General features: G+C 37.2%; 1 protein-coding gene across 2 annotated transcripts in view; it reads left to right on the forward strand.

The window, feature by feature from the left end:
* The first annotated feature begins 430 nt into the window (after nt 1–430).
* The window catches only part of Kcnj3 (potassium inwardly rectifying channel subfamily J member 3), a 144,181-nt gene continuing 123,361 nt past the window's right edge, over nt 431–21,250 (forward strand). The window contains exons 1-2 of one of the 2 annotated variants that reach the window (XR_013108603.1): nt 431–1,424; nt 10,749–10,965. Coding sequence is in view for 1 of the 2 variants with exons in the window: in XM_034496459.2 (XP_034352350.1) it covers nt 723–1,424; nt 10,749–10,965 (919 nt within the window). In the remaining variant the exon portion in view is untranslated. The remainder of the gene's footprint in view (nt 1,425–10,748; nt 10,966–21,250) is intronic. The other variant, XM_034496459.2, reaches the window with a different exon arrangement.

Consider the following 21,250-nt stretch of genomic DNA (forward strand, 5'->3'; position numbering starts at 1 on the left):
GAAACTCAGCCGCCCGCGCACCGCAGGAGTACAGGTCTCTAGAGTCCCGGGCGGGGGATTCTGAGCCAGTAGAGCGTGGGTAGGGGGCGTTGCACCACTGCCCAGCAGACATGCCTCTGGGCGGGATTTTGGCTAAAAGATAGGAGGTGGGAGTGACAAGGGACCCAGGAACACTCCCGGGGGGCGGGTGATCAGGGTGCAGCTGGGAGGGGGGGAGGGTCTGGATCAGGCAGGTAGAGCAGTTTAGAAGCTTGCGGAGTTAGCTGGTGGGGTGGGACTTGCTTGCCAAACTCATTAATTTTCAGCAACCAGTTCAGGGGTGCGGCAAGACAGTCGAGGGTGGGGTGCTATGGAAAGGTAAGAGGTGGCTCGGGATGCCGGTGGTGGTGGTGGGGAAAAGAGAAGCCTCAAAAAGCTCAGAGGCAAAATTGCACTCGGGTTCTGGCCCCTTGCATCCTTTTTGCATTGAGTGTGGGAAAACACTTCTGTTTTGACACTGCACCTGGAAAGAAAGCCTCTGTCCCAGGAGAAGAGAGGCATCCGACGGGGTAGAGACTGCTGCTACCTGCAGGGTGCTCCCCAACCCCCAACCCAGGCGCCTGCTTTCGTCCCCTCCCCTCCTGCTTTCGTCCCCTGCCCCCACCTCCTTATTGGTGCTGGTTTGCAGCGCTTGGCTCCTGCGCCTCCGCTTCGTGTTTGAATCTGGCTCGCCCCTCCGTATTATGTCTGCACTCCGAAGGAAATTTGGGGACGATTACCAGGTAGTGACCACTTCGTCGAGCGGTTCGGGCTTGCAGCCCCAGGGGCCAGGACAGGGCCCGCAGCAGCAGCTTGTACCCAAGAAGAAACGGCAGCGGTTCGTGGACAAGAACGGCCGGTGCAATGTGCAGCACGGCAACCTGGGCAGCGAGACCAGTCGCTACCTCTCGGACCTCTTCACTACCCTGGTGGATCTCAAGTGGCGTTGGAATCTCTTTATCTTCATCCTCACCTATACCGTGGCCTGGCTCTTCATGGCGTCCATGTGGTGGGTGATCGCTTATACCCGGGGCGACCTGAACAAAGCCCATGTTGGCAACTACACTCCCTGTGTGGCCAATGTCTATAACTTCCCCTCTGCCTTCCTTTTCTTCATCGAGACCGAGGCCACCATCGGCTATGGCTACCGCTACATCACTGACAAGTGCCCCGAGGGCATCATCCTCTTCCTCTTCCAGTCCATCCTTGGCTCCATCGTGGACGCTTTCCTCATTGGCTGCATGTTCATCAAGATGTCCCAGCCCAAAAAGCGCGCCGAGACCCTCATGTTTAGCGAGCATGCGGTTATCTCCATGAGGGACGGAAAACTCACTCTTATGTTCCGGGTGGGCAATCTGCGCAACAGCCACATGGTCTCCGCGCAGATCCGCTGCAAGCTGCTCAAAGTAAGTACAGCCCTCCCCTGGTTCACCAAGCAGATGCCACCCAGATACCCAAAGATTCAATCCCCTGGGAACCACTCTGCTCCCTCCCCGGGGTTTTTCCCTCCAGGGTTTTCCTTCCACCACAGGTAAACTTCTTTGGAGGAGGGGGTGCGGGTGTGGGGAGGAGCCAAAAGATTTGAAATTAGGCAGAGGGCATAGTTGCCAGTTCTGCTTTTGTTCCTGTTCTTGTTTACTTTTCTCACCTCAGTTGTGCTGTAGCTCACCATAATGGTGAAGGGAGTGCTGTGGGCTCCTGTTCACCCACTACTGTTTTGTCCCCAGAGCGCTTTTGGTTTGTTACCAAGTCAATACTCTTCTAGAGGCACTAACCCTTCCAATGTCAAGAATTAGTTGTTGGAAGTTGTTTCCACTTTAGTTTGGGATTAGTCTTCAGTGTACCCCCTCCCAATAATACTACCAGGTGGATTACTCTTCAGGACACAGTAAGTTTAACTGTGGTTATCTTTTAAACAAACTGTAACAGATCCAGGCAGCTCTTAATAAAGTAGAAGCCGCCATATCTGAATTATTATATTCTTTTTTTGCTAAATATTTTCCTAGAGATGTAGGCTTTCTGTGAAAGCTTGAGTGCTTTTCCTGTTGAGTCTCTTGTTAATTTTACTCTTAATTGCCTGTTTCTATGAGGACTTTGTCAATTATAAATTTCACTTGAAGCTTTTCAGCATCCATTAAAGAAGATTGCTTCCTAACATCAATGCTGTAAACAAATTGCTCACAGGGTAGTTGTTAAGGTAAGATCCTTGTAGCCCTTAGAAGGCAGCACCACAAACAAGAAGCTTCCCTCAGTTATTTACCAATTAGAGTCTGGGAAGGAGGGATTGAAGTCTAGTTCTCTCTGCAGGTCTACAGGTGTCCTCTTTCTCTTCCTCTTCCTCTTCCTCTTCCTCTTCCTCTTCCTCTTCCTCTTCTTCTTCTTCTTCTTCTTCTCCCCTCCTTCTCCTTCTCTCCTCCTTCTTTTCCTTCTCCTTCTCCTTCTCCTTCTCCTTCTCCTTCTCCTTCTCCTTCTCCTTCTCCTTCTCCTTCTCCTTCTCCTTCTCCTTCTCCTTCTCCTTCTCCTTCTCCTTCTCCTTCTCCTTCTCCTCCTTCTCCTTCTCCTTCTCCTTCTTCCTTCTCCTCTTCTTCTCCTTCTTCTCCTTCCTTCTCCTTCTCCTTTCTCCTTCTCCTTCTCCTTCTCCTTCTCCTTCCTTCTCCTTCTCCTTCTCCTTCCTTCTCCTTCTCCTTCTCCTCCTTCTCCTTCTCCTTCTCCTTCTCCTTCTCCTTCTCCTTCTCCTTCTCCTTCTTCCTTCTTCCTTCTCCTCTTCTTCCTCCTCCTCTTCCAGGAATTTTTCTAGAGTAGTTTTTAAATATTCACAAATTGAAAATGATAACCATAAATAATAGTTCATTTTTGAAAAAGATGAATCTGAGTTTATATAAAGAAGTATAGCCAGGGTCAGAAGTGAGAGGTCATAAAATGACTGATATTCAAATTGAGGTAAAATGTTGCCATTGAAATTTCAATTTGCACCATTCAATGATATTTTATTTTATCCAGCCCCAACTTGTTATGTAATTAAAAGTATTCTCCCTGGATTAAAAGCATGTTTTGCTCTTCTGTCACTTTCATTAGCACTTATAAGACCTCATCCTAATTATTCTTGACCAAGTTGGCCAGGGCAGTGCTTGAATTAAAGCAGTTCACTTGCCCTGTCACTTCTCATCACATGAGTATTTTCTATGCTGCATTAGTAAACAAATGGCATTTTTGATATCAGAGTGCAAAATTCCCAGCCTGGCTCTGGTATACGTTTTCATATGGATAGCTTTGATTATATAATTTTAATTGACTTTGTTCTTTTGTAAAATTTAGCTGTACACAATTGTTACATTTTAAGGTAGCATTTCATTTTATTCACGAATGTTTGAATTAAGTGAATTGATAGATCTAGCTAAATGGATGCTTTGCAGACATTCTTATGGCAGTGGTACTTGTGTGTGCTCACTTCTATGTGTAGGCTGAACTCTTCATCTTCATTAGGAAGGACCCAGAGCACCCTGAATGTTCGAACACTGTCAAGAAACCTGTGTGTGGATATTACTTGGAAACTCTCATTAAGAGTAGTTTATCCTATTCACAAGAATTCAAGTTTTTGTCATTCTCTAATTTTTCAAACAAATAATGTTATGTAATAAAACTGTTGTGTTTCCACATACAACTTACTTTAGTTATTGTAAGCATTGCCAATTTTTATTGTAACAAATTCAAGATACAATTAAAATTAATCTACAAATCATCAATTTAGATATGTACAATGAATAGAAGTTCTTAGTCTCTGGAGTGTACACACACCAATAAAGAATTATTGTTTACTGCCATGTACCACCTTTACAAGAACAGTTTCTTGAATTAAGAAATATAATATTATAATGTTTCAGCAAGGTGCTATATTAACACAGATGAGAAATCAATATCATATTCAAACAATAGAGTAGTAAGGATATACTTGTCTTATGATTTATTAGAAAATCAAAGTATGTGACATCAATTGTGTACTGACAGAAATTATAATGAAGTTAATGTAGGTTGTTTTAAATTTGTTTTTCTGGTAGACATGGTAATTATAATAAAGATAGTTTTTTTTTAAATCATTTTCTTACGCGATATGGAAAAGAACTCATGTTCTACTGAGGGATTAATAACATTAAGCAAAATTAAAGAGGATGTTTGCTTTAATGAGTGACCCCTATTTTCTGAAAGAGACACTCAAAGTAACCTAAAACAGTCAACTTTGATATAGGAGAAAAACTATATAAAAAGCTAAAAGTTGTAAAACTTGTTATGAATTGTATATATGCTTACTAGTCATCAGTTCACATATTCAGTTTCCTATTGTAAGCATTTTTAACACTTTAAATGCTATGTGTATGTCTTCAATACACAATATGCCAGAGTCTAATGCCAACAAATGCCAGTATATTGCTGAATCACAATAACTATAGTACACATATATTTTCTTATAATTTAAGATTTTTTTCTACTCAGATTTTATTTGCTAAAAATCAGAATCCACAAATATAAATTTTATTGCATCATTATAAACTACTTACTACTTTCAGTTCTTGGGAAGACACTAAGAACAGGGTAATGCCTTTCTTTTTTTTTTTTTTTTTGTTTTTTTTTTGGTTTTTTTTTTTTTTTTTTTTTTTTTTTTTTTTTGTTTTTTTTTTTTTTTTTTTTTTTTTTTTTTTTTTTTTCGAGACAGGGTTTCTCTGTGTAGCCCTGGCTGTCCTGGAACTCACTCTGTAGACCAGGCTGGCCTCGAACTCAGAAATCCTCTGCCTCCCAAGTGCTGGGATTAAAGGCATGTGCCACCACCAACCCCCAGTGGATAATGCCTTTCAAATGTTGGATCTTATGAAGCTTTCCACTGATCCTTCGATGGAGTTCCCAATAATCTAGTAGAAATGATTTAACTTTCCTGTCTAATTTTAATTTTGCTTATCATTTACATGGAGACAATTTGTGTTTAAACTCCACCTTCCAGTTACCAACTGATACTGAAATTTCTTAAGACTGTTTTATTTCGAGAGCACTCTTAGTTTGTGGTCAACGCATCATTTTGCTAAACATGAGGCACTAATGCTTCTAATTTGAAGAATTAAATGTCGGTAGTCTTTATTTCATACCTTGAACCTAAATGAGATTTTGCTTTTCATTGTCTATAACCTTATCTTGCCTGACTGACCCCTTCAAAATAGATCTTGGTGAAACTTTCCTTTAGGCACTAATGTTCTGTTTAAAACATCAATCCACAAAAGTGGGTATATCTGAATAAGATCAACATTAGATCATAGAATTCTAAGATAGAACCCGTTAGAATTGTTAGAAACTAGGCCTGATATTGGTTGTTTTAGATGAGCTCATTATAACCTAAACAACAAAACAACAGGAACAAGAAAAATACAGTAGATATTTAGTTTAGCTTTTGCTTTGCTTTCTTTGACCCAAGCACAACAGATGTCTAATAGATACAGATCTTGGGTTCTTTCTAAAATCTTTTTTTACACTACTAGTAATATTTGTTTTATTTGGTTTTGCTTGTTTTAATATGTGTTTTAAAGAGTACAGGGATGACTTGTACTCATAAATAAAGCATGAACAAAAGTAAAGGATGCAAAAGCTCACAAGTAACCAGCAGTAGGTAGGAACAGAAGATAAAAGGAGGCAGGAAAAGGCATTTCATGAGTTGAAGGGTGTTGTTGAGTAGGAAAGGAATGTGCAAACAGGGATACAGATCCTGCCCACAGTTATTATAAAGCCAACAAAGGGCCCCCATGGGGACACAAAGCAGAGCTTTCATTTGAACAGTACAAAAGGCTCACATAATCTATTACAAGATAAATTACATTGCATCTAAATAAGGTGCATTCCTTTCCTATAAATGGACATTTTATGGGTTTAATTAGCTTACCATTAAAAAAATGGGTTTTAGATTTGATAATGACTTTAATTCTACCTTAGCTAAAATTTCGAGCTTTAACCAGACAAATGAATGTACAAAGGTCCATCACAGACAGTATAGATGAAAATATAGAAATATAGGTCCACATGCTTCTGTAACTCCCTTAAATTCTGACCTGCATGTCATAGGTCTTGTCGTAATTGCTTTGAGTCACAGAGGCAGTTTATTGCCTGGCACATGTCTTAGAGTTCCTACTCTTAACTATAAGTTCTTACTCTGTGTATACTCAATGTATTTTTTTTCTTTGTCACTTGACTACATACTGGCATATACAAACTCATAGATAAGATAGGGCACAATTAAAGAGAAAGGAAATTCCAGATGTAACCATAGAAAGTTGTAAGAAAGACTATTTTGCCCTCTCCACCTTATCCTTCTCTCTTTCTCATTGACTGTACAGGCCTTTGTCAGCTGAGAATTGTGGGAAGTAGAAAGTATGAACAGACTATGGCAGAGTCAGGCAATGATGAGTAGGCATTTTATTCAGAATCTTCTGCCAGTTACAAACTGGAACACAACTCGTTACAGGCCAGAGATGGAAGGCTAGCAAGTGTCTCAGGAGTATTAGTTAAGTGGATACTTTGGAGGATGAATATGGATGCTTGGCCACATAATGTCCAGAAGGACAATGGATGAATGCAGGTCTGCTTCTGTATGCTAGGACAATGATAAATAAATGTGTATGTGTATAAACCTTCAATTATATTTTTCTTACACTGAAAGCAAACTATTTGTCTAAAGTTCCTGAAAGAGATGCTCCACTCTGAGCATTTGGTTCTTTTTTTTTTTTTTTTTTAATAGGTAGTAAAAATGTATCTGCTTATCTTGTCCACTGATTTTAGAATCTGAGAGGACCCAAAGTTATTGGACAATAGTTGATTCTTTGAGAGTCAAACTTACCACTTTACATTTAGGAAAAAAAAATCTTACAATACATTCAGAGATATCTTTTCATTAAATGTGAACTCAGTGTGACTGAATATTTTTATATAGATGTTTTAATGTGAACAATAACTTCAAAGTTATTATTAAATTTGAAATTATGCAAATTGTTTCAACAATCCACTTTCAAATTCTAATATGAGACAGAACATATAAAGTATTGTTACTCTTAGTAATTCTTTCCTCCAACTCAAAACTTTTTCTTTAGTGCATAAAACAACTAGTTTGGCTTTGGAATGATGGAGCTCATTTTAGTATCTTTCTGTAATTCCATATAATCAAATTCCACAGTTGTTTCTAAGCCCTTTTCAGACCAGAGTTTTATCAACATATCTTTTAAATTGTTAAGAATTATCAATTTTCCTTTGTTTTCTTTTTTCCTATATTTTCTTATTTTCTCATTGCTTCTACAGTTTTCCTTATGAATCTTTGTAATCAGATCCTTTAAATATTTTACTACTTCAATCTAAATTTTGAGGAACTGCTTTGTCTTTGAAGGCAATGTGAATTATTGTCTAATCAGACCACTATTTTATATTTTATCAGGGTAATAGTTCTACTCTAAGCTCCTGTTGAAATAGGGAAATTGTTGCAGGATCTATATCCACTAGCCACAAACACTCTAAAAAAGCAGCCTGCTTATTGATTCAGAACACTTTTTATGATGTAATTAAGAAAGATTAAATTCATTTTATCAAAAATGATTATGCTTATTATCAATATTAAACATAGTACTTGTTAGCCACACAGGATAGAAAGCTGATGTGATATAAGGATGCTGCATTATCATGTGGTCACAATGTAGAGTGCAGCGTGCCTTTAGAAGCTTATTAATTATCTTTTCCTTTTTATCTTCAGTTTTCATATGCATGTGTATGTCACAGTTTTTAAACAAAACCCCCCAACTTCTCTTACCACAGTTAAGTAACATATTTTTATTATTGCCTTATTAATTTTGCACTGGTAGATCTTGGGACTTGTGTCAGAATCAGGGACTCCTAGTTTACAATTTTTAGAAACACAGTCCAGAAAGGGTCTGTTTTGAGAATAAATATAGTAGTCTCTTGCTGCTTTCTGCAGGCTCAAAAGTGTTTGGCTTAGCAGTGATAGTGGAACTTAACTCCAATCAGCAGTTCAAACTTCAGAGAGTTTTAGTCTTAGAGCACTCTCTACTCTGATACCACGTCTTTCAATTTTGACCTCCACCAAAGCCTTCTATCTGTTTCTAGTTATTTATAGGCTTCTTAGTCTATGACCAAGTCCAGGAGACAAACAAAAATCTGAAAGTGAATGGATTTATAGTTAAAATATCTGATGTTGTGACATAAATGATGAACCTGTGGATGATAAATTTGTGTGTGTGTCCTACCTCAGGAAATTAAACAATGGATTTTATAGTGACTGCTGCAAAAACAATTTTAATACATGTGTGGGATATCACTGATCTTCCGAGAAATATGAAGAGTACCTTTCCAGTAAATGAAGTTATTAACACTTTCTCCATAGTCTCACACAGTAGGGAGTTGTGGATAGGACACTGAGGTTGGAATACATTGATTAGAGAGCATTAATTTAAGTGGAATGAGCAAGCATTTAAAAAAGAAAGACATGTTTAATGTGAGTGAAATGGATCTATGCATATTTAAAGCAAAATCACCTGTATGTTTCTAAACCTCTTTACCAAACCATGAAGTATTCTCAGTTCAAGCTGGTAGTCTAGCTGTGTTTAGAGCACTTTCTTCAGTTGTTGAATGGCTAATATTAGGAAATATTAGGCATAATAACTCTAAAGCCACGGGTATGAACAACAAATATATTAAAATCAATGTGAATTTCTGTTTTGGTATACACATATGATAAACAAAAATTATCTTCTTTGGAGAAATATTACCAAAAAATTAGAGTTTAAAGACATTGTTTATGATGTAGTAGAGAAAAGCAGAACTTAGAATAGCAAGTTAATGGTTGCAAATTATAGTCATCATTTATAGATTTCAGAATATCACCTTGTGCTTGTATAGCACCTGTTGCTTCTAAGGTAAGAGAGTAATAAATTGAGCCTTGTCCTTGTTTTTCATTTCTCAGTTATCATTTCCATATATGAATCAATTATCAATATACAGCTGTCAATATTATGAGACAGCTAGCCTCATTTTTAATTTAGTAATCTGAGAATATAGGTGTCTCGAAAAAGCTTTGTGCAGGCATTTTCTTGCTGTTTTGGAAATACCAAATGTTTTTCAGTATTGATTGCTAAAGCTGAGTTTGTACATTTTGGGTAATCAGTTTCCCCACAGATTAAAAACAAAAATTGTGATCAGAATTCATTTCTTCCCCCAATCTTTTCTCCAGAAGCCCTGACCCCAGTCCTCTTCTTCTATGTTTACATTCTACTGAGAGAAGAAAGTTGTCTCAGTGTTCTCTCCATGGATATTGTCCTACACAAGTAAATTTTTCAGTATTACCAATTGTAACTGAGCCTCTCAAATTAATCAGGTCTGGTGATGTCAACCATTACATACCACCATCGACTTCTCTAGGAAAAGCAGATTATTTAACAATTCTTCAGAATTTTCAGCCTTGTATAGCAACCATGATTTACCTTACTTTCCAAATCCAATATATTTGTTGCTAATAAATATAAAATTTCTGTCTTAAAATGAATATTTTGGGGGGCAGACTCCTGCTCTAGATTTTTTTTTTCATTTATTAAATTTGCTCATGATGGGTCTTAAAAATATACCAGATATTTCTAAGCTCCTACTAGACCATTGTGACCAAACCCTTCCCATTGATTGTTTTCAGTATGAATCTAAATATCCAGTCTCCATTTGCCTCTTTTGTGAATGCCAAATTTAAATATTTGCTTGTACAACTATTGTATATAATAGATATCCTAAACAAAATGAAAACAAATGGGACAAAAAATGAGTAAGTCTACGTTTATGGCTTCCTCATATTTGATTTTTATCCACAGTCCTATACCGTAACTGGTTTGTTAAAGCTTTTCAATGATTATATTGAAACTAAATGCCACTATCATATGAGAGTTTTAATGAACTAATTGTTGAAAACAACTGTTTGGAAATTCTATTTCGTTTAATATAGCACATATTTGGCTATACTTAAAACTTCATAAGTAAAGGAGTGGAGAATTATATGCAGTTTATTATTCTTAGGAGCATGAAACCCACAAACTATTAGAATATGCCTTCTAAAATTATGGTCCATATCACAATTCACTATGAACATGTCTTTGCTGTTCTGCAGCCAATTGTGACTTTACAAAATTCCTGAAGAAACAATTATTCAGTTTACTTTTCAAGAAATCAGGTCTTAAATTGTGGTCAGCACTGTTTAGCTTACCAACCTCCAGTCAAACTGCAAAACTTATGTGCTTTGTGAGGAAAGACAACTCTGGCATTTCAATTGGTTATTTTGCAGAGTTTTCTTTCTTTCTTTCTTTCTTTTTTTTTTTTCTTTCTTCAAGCAGTGGGCAGATACATAATAAGTTCCACAGTTGTGCTCACAGCCATTGTTAGAGCAGGCATGTCTCCAAAGCTCAGGAGTTAGGGACGGGTAATTATAGCAAATTGTTTATTATAAATAATGCATGTATGTTCTGCACGAGCTACGTGGGATTTCAGCCCATTTGGTAGAACATAGCTGCATAATGATTTGTTTGGATTGCATTGCTGATGATTGATAGTGCAGAGTGTTGGCAGGCAATGACGTATATGACTGTTGAACTGCCTTGAAAATTTCAGTACAAGCGGTGATTTCTTCTTCTTTTTTTTTGTTTTTCTGTGTGCTTGTCTAGTCTCGGCAGACACCTGAGGGTGAGTTCCTTCCCCTTGACCAACTTGAACTGGATGTAGGTTTTAGTACAGGGGCAGATCAACTTTTTCTTGTGTCCCCTCTCACAATTTGCCACGTGATCGATGCCAAAAGCCCCTTTTATGACCTATCTCAGCGAAGCATGCAAACTGAACAGTTCGAGGTGGTCGTCATCCTGGAAGGCATCGTGGAAACCACAGGTGAGTAAGAATATAGATGTGCAATCAAGTTGTTTTTTTTTTTTTTTTTTTTTTTTTTTTTAGCGTTCTGTGCAATGTTCCAGTGCCTGCATTAACTGGCCTACTGTCTCAGTTTACAAGCCTTAAAGTAAAGACATGTCACTTCACGACTTTATATCACAAAACAGATAGTAATTTGCAAATGAAGATTGCTTTTTTAGTGATCATATACCTGATACTAATCCGGGAATAATGATTAAAGTAAACTGAGTTAATGCCTTAAAATTAGACTGAGATAATGTCTTTAAATGAGTATGGTGTTCTGTTTTAATAACACACCAAGGTTTCCTACAATCATTTGTCTTTTAAAATTTAAGATTACGAAATCTTTAAGGCAATTTGGGATCAGCCCGAGTTCAATATGCCTGATCCTAACTTTTGGTGGTGAAATAAGGGAGAGAATTATTGTCAAGGCTCTGGCATCTACTCTGTGGAGCTTCAGAGGGAAGTGCCCTGTGTGCTTGAGTCTGCAAAAAGAAGCAATGTTACTGTTTCCTAGCAGAACAGCTGTTTTTCTAGCTAAATAATGACTATGGCTTCTTTTTAAAAACAGGACTTTTTTCCTTTTGTTTTTCCTGCTTTGGTTTAATTAGTCCTTAAACATCCCATGCCATTGAAATAATCAAAAATAATTTGCTGCACTATGAGGAGAATTAGGCAGACAAAGAAAAGAACCAATAAAAAAAATATATTATTTGGGCCATATACATTAACAGTTAAGGTCCTGATGAGTGCTGGAGACTAATGATATATGACTATATACATAATTGTTTATATAAGCAAATACATATGCATGCATATTACGGTTTTGCATTTTCTTCAGGAAATAAAGAAGCAAGAAATATTTTAGTTTTTTTTATTTTTATAACTGATATCCTCTTAATGTTGAAATGCTAACTGTTGTAGTATGGCAATACTGGAATTAAGTGTCAAAAATAAAAATTCAAGTTTTGTATTATGGTCTTTGATTTCATAATACCACTTGTTTGCTATGTTTGATACCTGTGACATAGTGACTGTAATTAGGCAGGGGACCTATTGTCTCTAAGTTGCTTTTTTTTCTTTAAAGTCAGAGAAATGTAATGACCAACTCATGTCTAACATTACCTTTGTTACTAGTGTTTAGCTTTAAAAACTAAGATTTTTGAAAAGAAGTGATAAAAGATTTATTAAATCAAAAAAGTGCTGAAATTTGACTTGTGTTGTTTTATGGTTTTCACTCCAAACTCAGTTTTCATATTAGAATTAAATAGTGTCAACTCTTTTAGGAAATATATTACTAAATAAGGAACCAATTTAAATTTAAATCTCATTTTTAATATTTTTATCACAATAAAATACATGAGAGCTTCAAGACAGATATTCCCATTTTTACTTATTTACTTATAATATGTATTTCTTCAACATACCTGCTTATAATTTGTTAATTAATTATCATAATCATTGAGATAGGTAAAATTTGCCTTTTAATCTTTCTTTCTCTTCTTTCTTCCTCCTCTTCTTCTTCCTCCTCTTCCTCCTCCTTCTCTTTTTCCTCCTCCTTCTTTTTCTTTTGGCAACCTTAAAATCCATTAGGTCCATTATCTATGTAACTGTTCACTCATTCATTTATCTGATTCCCACCATAACCACTGTTACTTTTAAGCATAAGAACATTTCCCTATAAAATCAATTAAATATGAAAAATTTCCTAGCTTTAGTTTAACTCTGTGTGTGTGTGTACGAGTGTGTATGTTTGAGATTTACCTTATTTTCATTATGTATAGGTGTGTGTATATGTATGTGTCTGTGCATTTGTGTGCCTATGGAGGCCAGAAGATGCTATCAGATCTTCTAGAAACAGGAAATGGAGTTACACTTTTTGAAAGATCAGTAAAGTTTTTTAACTGCTGAGACATATCTCTTTCCTTTATTATTTTGTTTGTTGAACGTGATCTGGTTGAAGAATCTAGACAAGGTAGTCTATAGATGAGTACTGTATGTTACTGATGTTTACTTACTCCTTAATTCTTTTTGACGTGTGTGTGTGTGAGTGTGAGTGTGCGTGTGTGAGTGTGTGAGTGTGCATGTGTGAGTGTGTGTGTGTGTGTGAGTGTGTGTGAGTGTGCGTGTGCGTGTGTGTGTGTGTGTGAGTGTGCGTGTGTGAGTGTGTGTGTGTGTGAGTGTGTGTGAGTGTGCATGTGTGTGTTTAAGATGATGTCTTTCATTATTATTTCCACACCATTGTATTAAGGGAAATGCTGAAACAATTTGCTTTGTAATTTTTTGCTGTATTTCAGAGAATCATGATTAGTAAATGGTGCTGTTATCTGGTCAGATTATATTCTCTATCATCAATTATTCATTCATATTATTGATTTGATCTTGATGACATTCCTCACTCTTGCATTTTTTTATTCTGTTTTGTTGAAAGCCAGCTGGCAAGCAACACTTTACACAGGTAATGTGAAACTTAGAGATTGCTTTTTGTGGGGAAGACCATAAATTCTTTTTTCTTAAAACAAATCTCTTAATTAAGCAAGATATGAAGCCAAACGACTGCTTTATAGTACATACTCTATGGAAACTTCATCTGATATTTTGTTTATATTTCTTCCCCAGTGATTAGAAGATGAGACTGTTCAAACTCTATAAATGCTATTTTCATCTTTTACAATTTTATTGAAATGCACTCAAACCCATCTTGCTTTTTTTTTTTACTCCATGCCTTCCATGCCTTCATCCACCATAAACAATTTCTTTCCTAAAGTATTTACTTTTGGGAATAAAGTAGAGAGGGTTCATGTAATTTTAAGAGGAAAAAACACACTATTTTCTCCTCCGGTTTTCGAGTACACAGTGTTGGGCATGAACTTATTTTGATGTAACTTTTCAACAATATTTGTGCCATTCATTCACTTACGACGTAAGCATTTATTAAATATATGTGGTGTGCTTGCAAGTACCTGAGAGACTAGAGGTATAATGATGACTTAGACAGGACCTCTCTTTCCCCTAGGATTTGCATTGTAAATAAGCAATTATTATAATTTCTCAACAATTGAGTAAAAGCAAACCAAAACCAATCCTCCCTCCCCCAATCAGCTCGTAGTAGCAGATGTCAATGACTGAAGACTACTTTAGGTTGATGCTCAGAACGTGTTCTAAAGGTGACACTTAAACTAAATCTCAACTGGTTGATCTAAGGGCCAAATATAACAAGTCCTCTGAAACAGCTGGTGGAAATGCCAGGACGTACAGTAAACGTGATTTGTCTTAGTAAATAAGAGAAAGCCTGCTTTTGGAGCAGAGCTAACAATGTAGCGTACAAGGTGAGAAGTTAAAGAGAAGAGGCCAGCACTCACTACAGAGTTATTGCTTCGCTGAATGCAAGCATTAAGGGTTCTTTAGAAAGAGGAGTAATCTTTTAGAAAACTCAACAAAAACTCATTTACCCCTTCTAACATGTAATTTATGTAGAAGTTAATAACTAAATGTCTTGGAAAAGTATACAGTTCTAGACAGGTCCCTCTTTCATGTCAACCACGGTCACCTTATGGCCTCTGTGGCCCTGCACTCCACAACTGGTCACTTCAAGATTGTCCTTTACTAAGAATGTGTACACTTTATGTTGCATTTGCTTCTTCCTGCTACTGTGGCCTCAGCAGGAATAGAAAAGACAAGGAAGTAAGAAACCAGAGGCTTCCTAATTTCCACAAAGAGGGATCAGGCAAGAGCTTCTCAGTCAACACTTTCTCCTTTCCTTGGAAATAGCCAGTGATCAGACTCTGAGCGTTTCCTTCCTTAAGTAAGACAGGCTGGCATGCTTGCCACGATCTTCCTGGTATTCAGCAATGGTCTTTTGTATCCTTGCTCACACAGCAAGTCCCTGAGGTAGAATATACCTCTAACTCTTGTTCTCCTCACTGCGTCTCCCAGGAGAGTGAGCACTGCTGGCCGCAAACAAAGCACTGCAGATTTGGCTCATTAGAACTGGATGCTCGCAGGCTTCAATCTGGTTTCTGCTGCTATTTGGCAGTCTTTTTAATTGTCTTTTCTGTACTCTCAGGCTCAGTCCCCATGGGATCTATTTTAGACCTTTCTCTCTCTCCATGCCCCCAGTGCCAGCTGTCCTATCCCTTTCCTGGCATGTTATCTCTCCACCTATTCTATTTAAAACTATCTGAGACTCCAGCTTTTGTACCTCTCTTTACTCTCACCCTCTTCTCATAGTTTTATTCTTTTGTTTTCCTGAATCTCTACTCTTGAAGGCTGCCTTTTTAAAAATTCTCTTTTAGGACAGTTTAATATTCTCTAACCAGACTAGCTCTGAACACATGACAGTCTTGGCTCGTACCAAGCAGTATGAGTGGGTGAGTACCACTCTAACCTGTGTGAGGTAACACATCTGGTTTAGTTGCGTTTCTTACGCATTTTTGTGTACAACCAAAATCATATTCATATGATTTTGTATCATATTCAGTACCAACCTCCATGGTCTCTTCTCATTAACTCCTTTTTTGTTCTCTAGAATTTTCTCAGTACTTTCCTCACAGAAGTGCCTGTGTTTTGTCATTTATACTTTGAAGGTTTTTCCTGGAATTCAGCAGCATAGCCTCACCTCTCCCTTTTTTCACCTTTCTTCTTTTTGGTATCTTCTAGTCATTCATCTGCATCCTCACTCTGTATCATCTGTTTTCCCAATTCCCCCAAGCTTTCTGGCCTTGCTTATTTTTCTGTCCAGCATATATATATATATATATATATATATATATATATATATATATATATATAATGTGTATGTGTATGTATATGTGTATATGTATATGCATATGTATATGTATATAAACAGTCAGCAAAGCTCTCACTAGTCTTCCATTCTATGTTGTCTCCAGCTAGAAACTCTTCTGTGATCAAATTCTACCAACTCCACACACTGTTCTCCTTAGGTGCTGCCATTTTAATTAAGATCTTCCTTTTTCAAATACAATGTCACCATCCTGTTTTCAAATCATAATAGATTTTATTTTTGGAACATTTATCTGTTTCAGTAACAGGTATCTCACCACAGGCCACTCCTTTCCTTTTTATATCCAGCTAATTTATTCTATGCACAAATACATCTTGAGAACATACTATTCCAGAACCTAGAAACATGAAATTATAAAACCCCAAATTCCTGCTCTTCTGGACACTCATATTTTTATGAGAAGAACACAATAATCAGAAGAAAATGTGTCTTGTGAGCAAATGGAAAATGCTGTTTAAAAACCAGGAATGAATGGCAGGGGAACTGGGGATGCAAAGAGGCCAAAGGCCACAGTGAAAAGTGGACAGCTGGGCTTAAAGCAAAAGAAAAAACCCAGATATGTGACTCCAGGTAGCAGTGCCAGCAGGTGGAAGTGATCTCAGGCAGATGCTTCTATTTTTAGTAATGTCTGTGTTGTCACCCTCTACCTTCCCATTTTACATGCATCATGAAGTTCCTCTTAACCACAGTTGCTCAGGTGGGGATTTAGCTCCTGCAGAAGCTCTCTACCCACTAGCAGAGTAATTGCCTAATACACCACTTTCACCATAGGCCTGTGCTCAAAAATCCTATTGTCTTTCTCTGTGCTGCAAGAGCAGCCATAGGCACTGAGTCATCCCTGAGCGGTGTAGCCCATACTCTTCCTTTAGATATATCTCCTGATCATGCAAGGGGTTGTTACTCAAATGCTCATTTTAGAAGATGTAAGAACTAAAAAATATTCAAAAGTAGAAACTTAATCTTAATTTCATTTGTTGATATTAGCATGTTGATTAACTATTCAAGGGTCTGTGTTCAGATATAGTACTGTGTTCAGTGTGCCATATCATAACTTACCTTATTATGTTATCTGTTCTTGCTGCCTTCATGTCAAGTCATAATATTACATCATTAATTTGAATTGCTTTATTATATACTAACATATTCCTATCTTGATCTTTTACAATTTAGCCTCTAATTAGAATCTTTAAATATTTCCTTGTTAACAAAGCAAACAGTATTGATAGCTTAAATTTTTTCACCTCCAACTGGCTATTTTAAATAAATGATTAGAGAGGGAATCATTGAGTAAACTAGTCAGTCTTTATTTACGCGACACAAGCTGGAATTGTCTTGGATGAGGGGAACACAATTGAAAAACTACCTCCCTCAGATTTGCTGGTGGACATGTCTATGAACTATCTTCTTGATTAATGACTGATGTAAGAGGACTCGATCCATTGTGAGTTGTAGTGTTCCTGAGCAAGTGGTCCTGGTTTACGTAAGAGAACAGGCTGAGTAAACCAAGAGCAAAGCAAGAGTAAAGCAAGAGAATGAGCAGCATTCCTCCATGGGCTTGACTCCAGTTCCAGCCTCCAGATTCCTTCCTTGGATTCCCCTGTAATAAACAGGCAATCTAAAAAATGCTTTCCTCCTCAAGTTGGTGTTGGTCAGTGTTTTATCTCAGTAAAGCAAAGCAAGCTCAAACACTGGGTAAGAAGCATAGGACACTGCTAGCCTCTAGTTTATTTTAATTAAATTTGAATTTGTTCCATACTCTTGGGATTGAATTCAAGCTGTTGCTGGGGTTAGACAAGAGCTGTATCATGCTATCACATGCTAATCCAGTCTGCTCTTAAGTTTTTCGTTTTTAGATTTTTAAAAATTATTTTATGTTTATAAGTGCATATGTGTATGTCTGCTGGCTGCAGAAATCAGAAGAAGGCATCAGAACCTCTAGGATCAGAGATAATGATAGTTATGAGCTGTCATGTGGAAAACGGAATTAAACCTGAGTCTTTTGCAAGAATAACAAGTGTTCTTTTGTCACTGAGCTAAGTGTCCAGATGCATGCTCTTTATATTATGTACCTCAGGAGTCTTATATGTGATGTCCATATTAGTAAACAACTGTAAATTAAGTTGCTTATTTCTTTATGTATTTACAAAGACCAAACATTTGCAAGATTTTTGTGATTATTTTCAAACTTTTGATTAGTGATAAGTGGAACATATTCCACTGTTTGCCTACTGGCTGTCTTTTCTGTTTTAAAAATTATTAGTTAATATGACATCTTATTTAATGGACAAATTGCTTGTATAATTAGTAAGGTGATATCCTTGGTAGGTCTTATTCTTTGATATAAACGCTTTCTTCATGTAAATGCAAGTAGGTATATTTTATTTATTTTGTAAGTACTTTATAACAGATAAGTCAGAAAGTCATCAGAATGGTACTGGTACTTTGACATTCTAGGCAGAGGGACAGCAAGTGTGACCACCGAGGGCTCATTTTGCCAAGGGCATCACAGACAATTTGAAATGTTAAGAGAAGCATAGAATGACTGACAGAAGACAAGCCTAGGCTGATCCCTGGGTAATTTTCCAAGGGTAGAGTACAGACAACACAACTGTGAAAAGTGTTAAGTGGAAGTATACCATGATCATGCTTCATGGTCAAAAGATCCCTCTGGCAGCAAGTGGAAGATTGATTCAGTGCATCTGAGACTGACTACAGACCAGTCATTAGGCATTTACAACGGGGGAGAACAGAAGTAATTGAGTTCTGTTTGAAATTTTGTGTTTAAGGCAACTCTTTGGCTGTTGGAAGTAATGAAAAAGGCCTCAGGTTTGAAAGCTCCTATTTGTGATTAAACAGGGATGGTGGGGGAAAAAAGGCCTTAGGATCCCTCCCAGTGAATTTCTACTAGTTAGTGAGAAGAAGCATAGAGAAGGGAATGTGGGGGATAACAAATAAAACAGCAGTAATAAGCTGTTGACTCTCCTCCTTACCCATAAAAAATCACTGAAAATGTTCCCCCCAAAATAATTTAAAGAGTAACATCTCACTTCTTAGTAATTGAGATTTGCCATCGTTTTCTTCTCTTGACGATTTTACATTATTTTCCTTCATTATCTGTAATCAGTCATTGGCCCTTTGTGATCTACTGGGAAACTGGAACTAGCAGACTGCCTTGTGGTACCTAAAATGAGGCTATGCTGACACAGTTACTGGAAATTTTATTCATCTTTCCTAATTGTACTTTTTCTAAATTACTGACTATTGAGTAGGTCAACATATCTGGAACTCAGAGTTATGACTGTCTCATGTCAGTGGCATGCAATTTCCATGTCAGTGGCATGCAATAGCCATGGATGGAAGGTTCCTAAATAGCTTCTTCATTTAAGTACTAAATTCTATGATTATTTATCCACTACATATTGTTTTTTACTTGTGATTTTATGTAGATTTTTTTTATCCCTTAATTTTCTGAGTCCACATGAAACTCAGAGACTCAGATCCCTGTTTAAATAAAAGCAACTTTGACAAGACATTTCTGAACAAAATTATATCCTACTGGTTTTCTTTGATAGGTCATAGCAGAAAATTTTCAGGCTTAGAAAAAATAACATTTATGTATTGAAGCATGAAGGAGGATGACTAACTAGAACAACCTACTACTAAAAGGCTTTGTGAGATATGGGAACTTCAATAATGATATCAGGAAAATCTTGAGCAAACAGAGATGGCTGTTCATACTCTGCAGCATCCCAGATTGTTTGCTCAACCTTCCTAAATGCCAGTTTCAATTCTGATGAATTATGCTTCATTGAGAATGGAATAGATTTTTCAGCACTTCTGTTTGCTATTTCCCACCATTTCACATATTCTGCGTTTATCAACAAAATCTCTCAAGAGAACATTTTCAATTAGCTTGTCTATAGTTTTTAAAAGCACCTTTCTAGTTTGTTCAATGCAGTCTTTAGCATCTTTAAATTGGAATGTCCCACTTCCCACACTGTAGGTTTAGATTTTTCTCTATACTTATTTGATTTAGGGTTTTTAAAACATTTCTAACTCTCTTCTAGCCAACTGACCAAAGGCAGTGGAGAAAGATGGTTAATAGGAAAAGAGGGTTGTAGAATTGTTTAGAAGTAGTTTGGGGGGGGGGGTCAATTCTATGATTTGTTATCAAGATACTATTAGTGCATTCCAACAGTAAACACCAAACACAAATCAGTAGCAATGTCATGATCCAGCAGAAATTTCAAGCCTCTACCGAATAGACGTGAGTCAGTGGAAGCAGCCTGAATCAGCCAGAATACCAGGAGAGGTCCTTCCGTGCTTTCATTTCTGTGAACTGAAGACCAGTGAAGAAAAGGGCATAGCAATGCAAGAGTCCTTTTACTGTTTGTGGTGTACCATTTATATTCCTTCCAAACATCATGCTTCCTCTGAAGCATTTCCTCTAGCAAAACATCACATGCCCTCTCATGTGCCTGCTTCAGCAAACCATTCTCTTATAGGACAGCTTTCATAAAAACATTATGTGACACAACTAAGTTTACAAAGAAATCAGAAATTCCAGTTCATCATGTAAGAGACTGGGGTGAGGGGAAATTTTTGGGGATGTAGTTGGGGTCTAGTTATTTCTGCTGTTCTTACAGTTTTGTCTAAGGCTACTATGAGCAAAAGGAGTTAGAATAACTCTTAGATAACATAGATAATTGTTAAATATGACTGTCAAGAAATTGTGTTAAGAAAGGTAAGTTTTCCTTTTCTATTAAACAAAGATTCTTTTTTCATACAATATAATCTGATTACAGTTTTCCCTCCCTCTACACCTGCCAGTTTCTCCTCATCTAATTTCCCATCTAGATCCGTTCCCTTTCTGCCTCCCCTTAGGAAAGAAAAGGCTTTGAAGAGATAACAACCAAACATAGGAAAATAAAATGAGGTGCAGTGAAACTATCATATCAGAGCTGGGCAAGAGAAGTCAACAGAAAAATAAAAGAACTCCAGGAAAAGTCATAAGAATCAGGGACCCATTTGTTTACACATTAAGGAGTCCCATAAAAGCACTAAACTGAAGCTCTAGTATATAAACAGAGGACCTTGTACAGACCCATGTAGGTCTTGTGATTGCTGCTTCAGTCTCTGTGAGTTCATATGAGCGTTGCTCAGCTGTTTTAGAGTTCTTGTTCTCATGGTTGTCCTTGATCCTTTCCCTGTCTCCCTTGGTACTTCTGTCTTCTTTTTGATAGGGTTCCATGAGGTATGAGAGGAAATACGAGATGGAGTCATGTTATTTAGAACTGTGTATTGCAATCTCTCTCTCTCTCTCTCTCTCTCTCTCTCTCTCTCTCTCTCTCTCTCTCTCTCTCTCTCTCTCCTCTCTCTGCATAATGCCTGACTTTGGATCTTTGTTCCCATCTACTGCAGGAGGAACCCATCTCACGATGGCTGAGCAAGGCATAT

This window comes from Arvicanthis niloticus, chromosome 2 (assembly GCF_011762505.2).
Source record: "Arvicanthis niloticus isolate mArvNil1 chromosome 2, mArvNil1.pat.X, whole genome shotgun sequence".
NCBI classification, from domain to species: Eukaryota; Metazoa; Chordata; class Mammalia; order Rodentia; family Muridae; genus Arvicanthis; species Arvicanthis niloticus.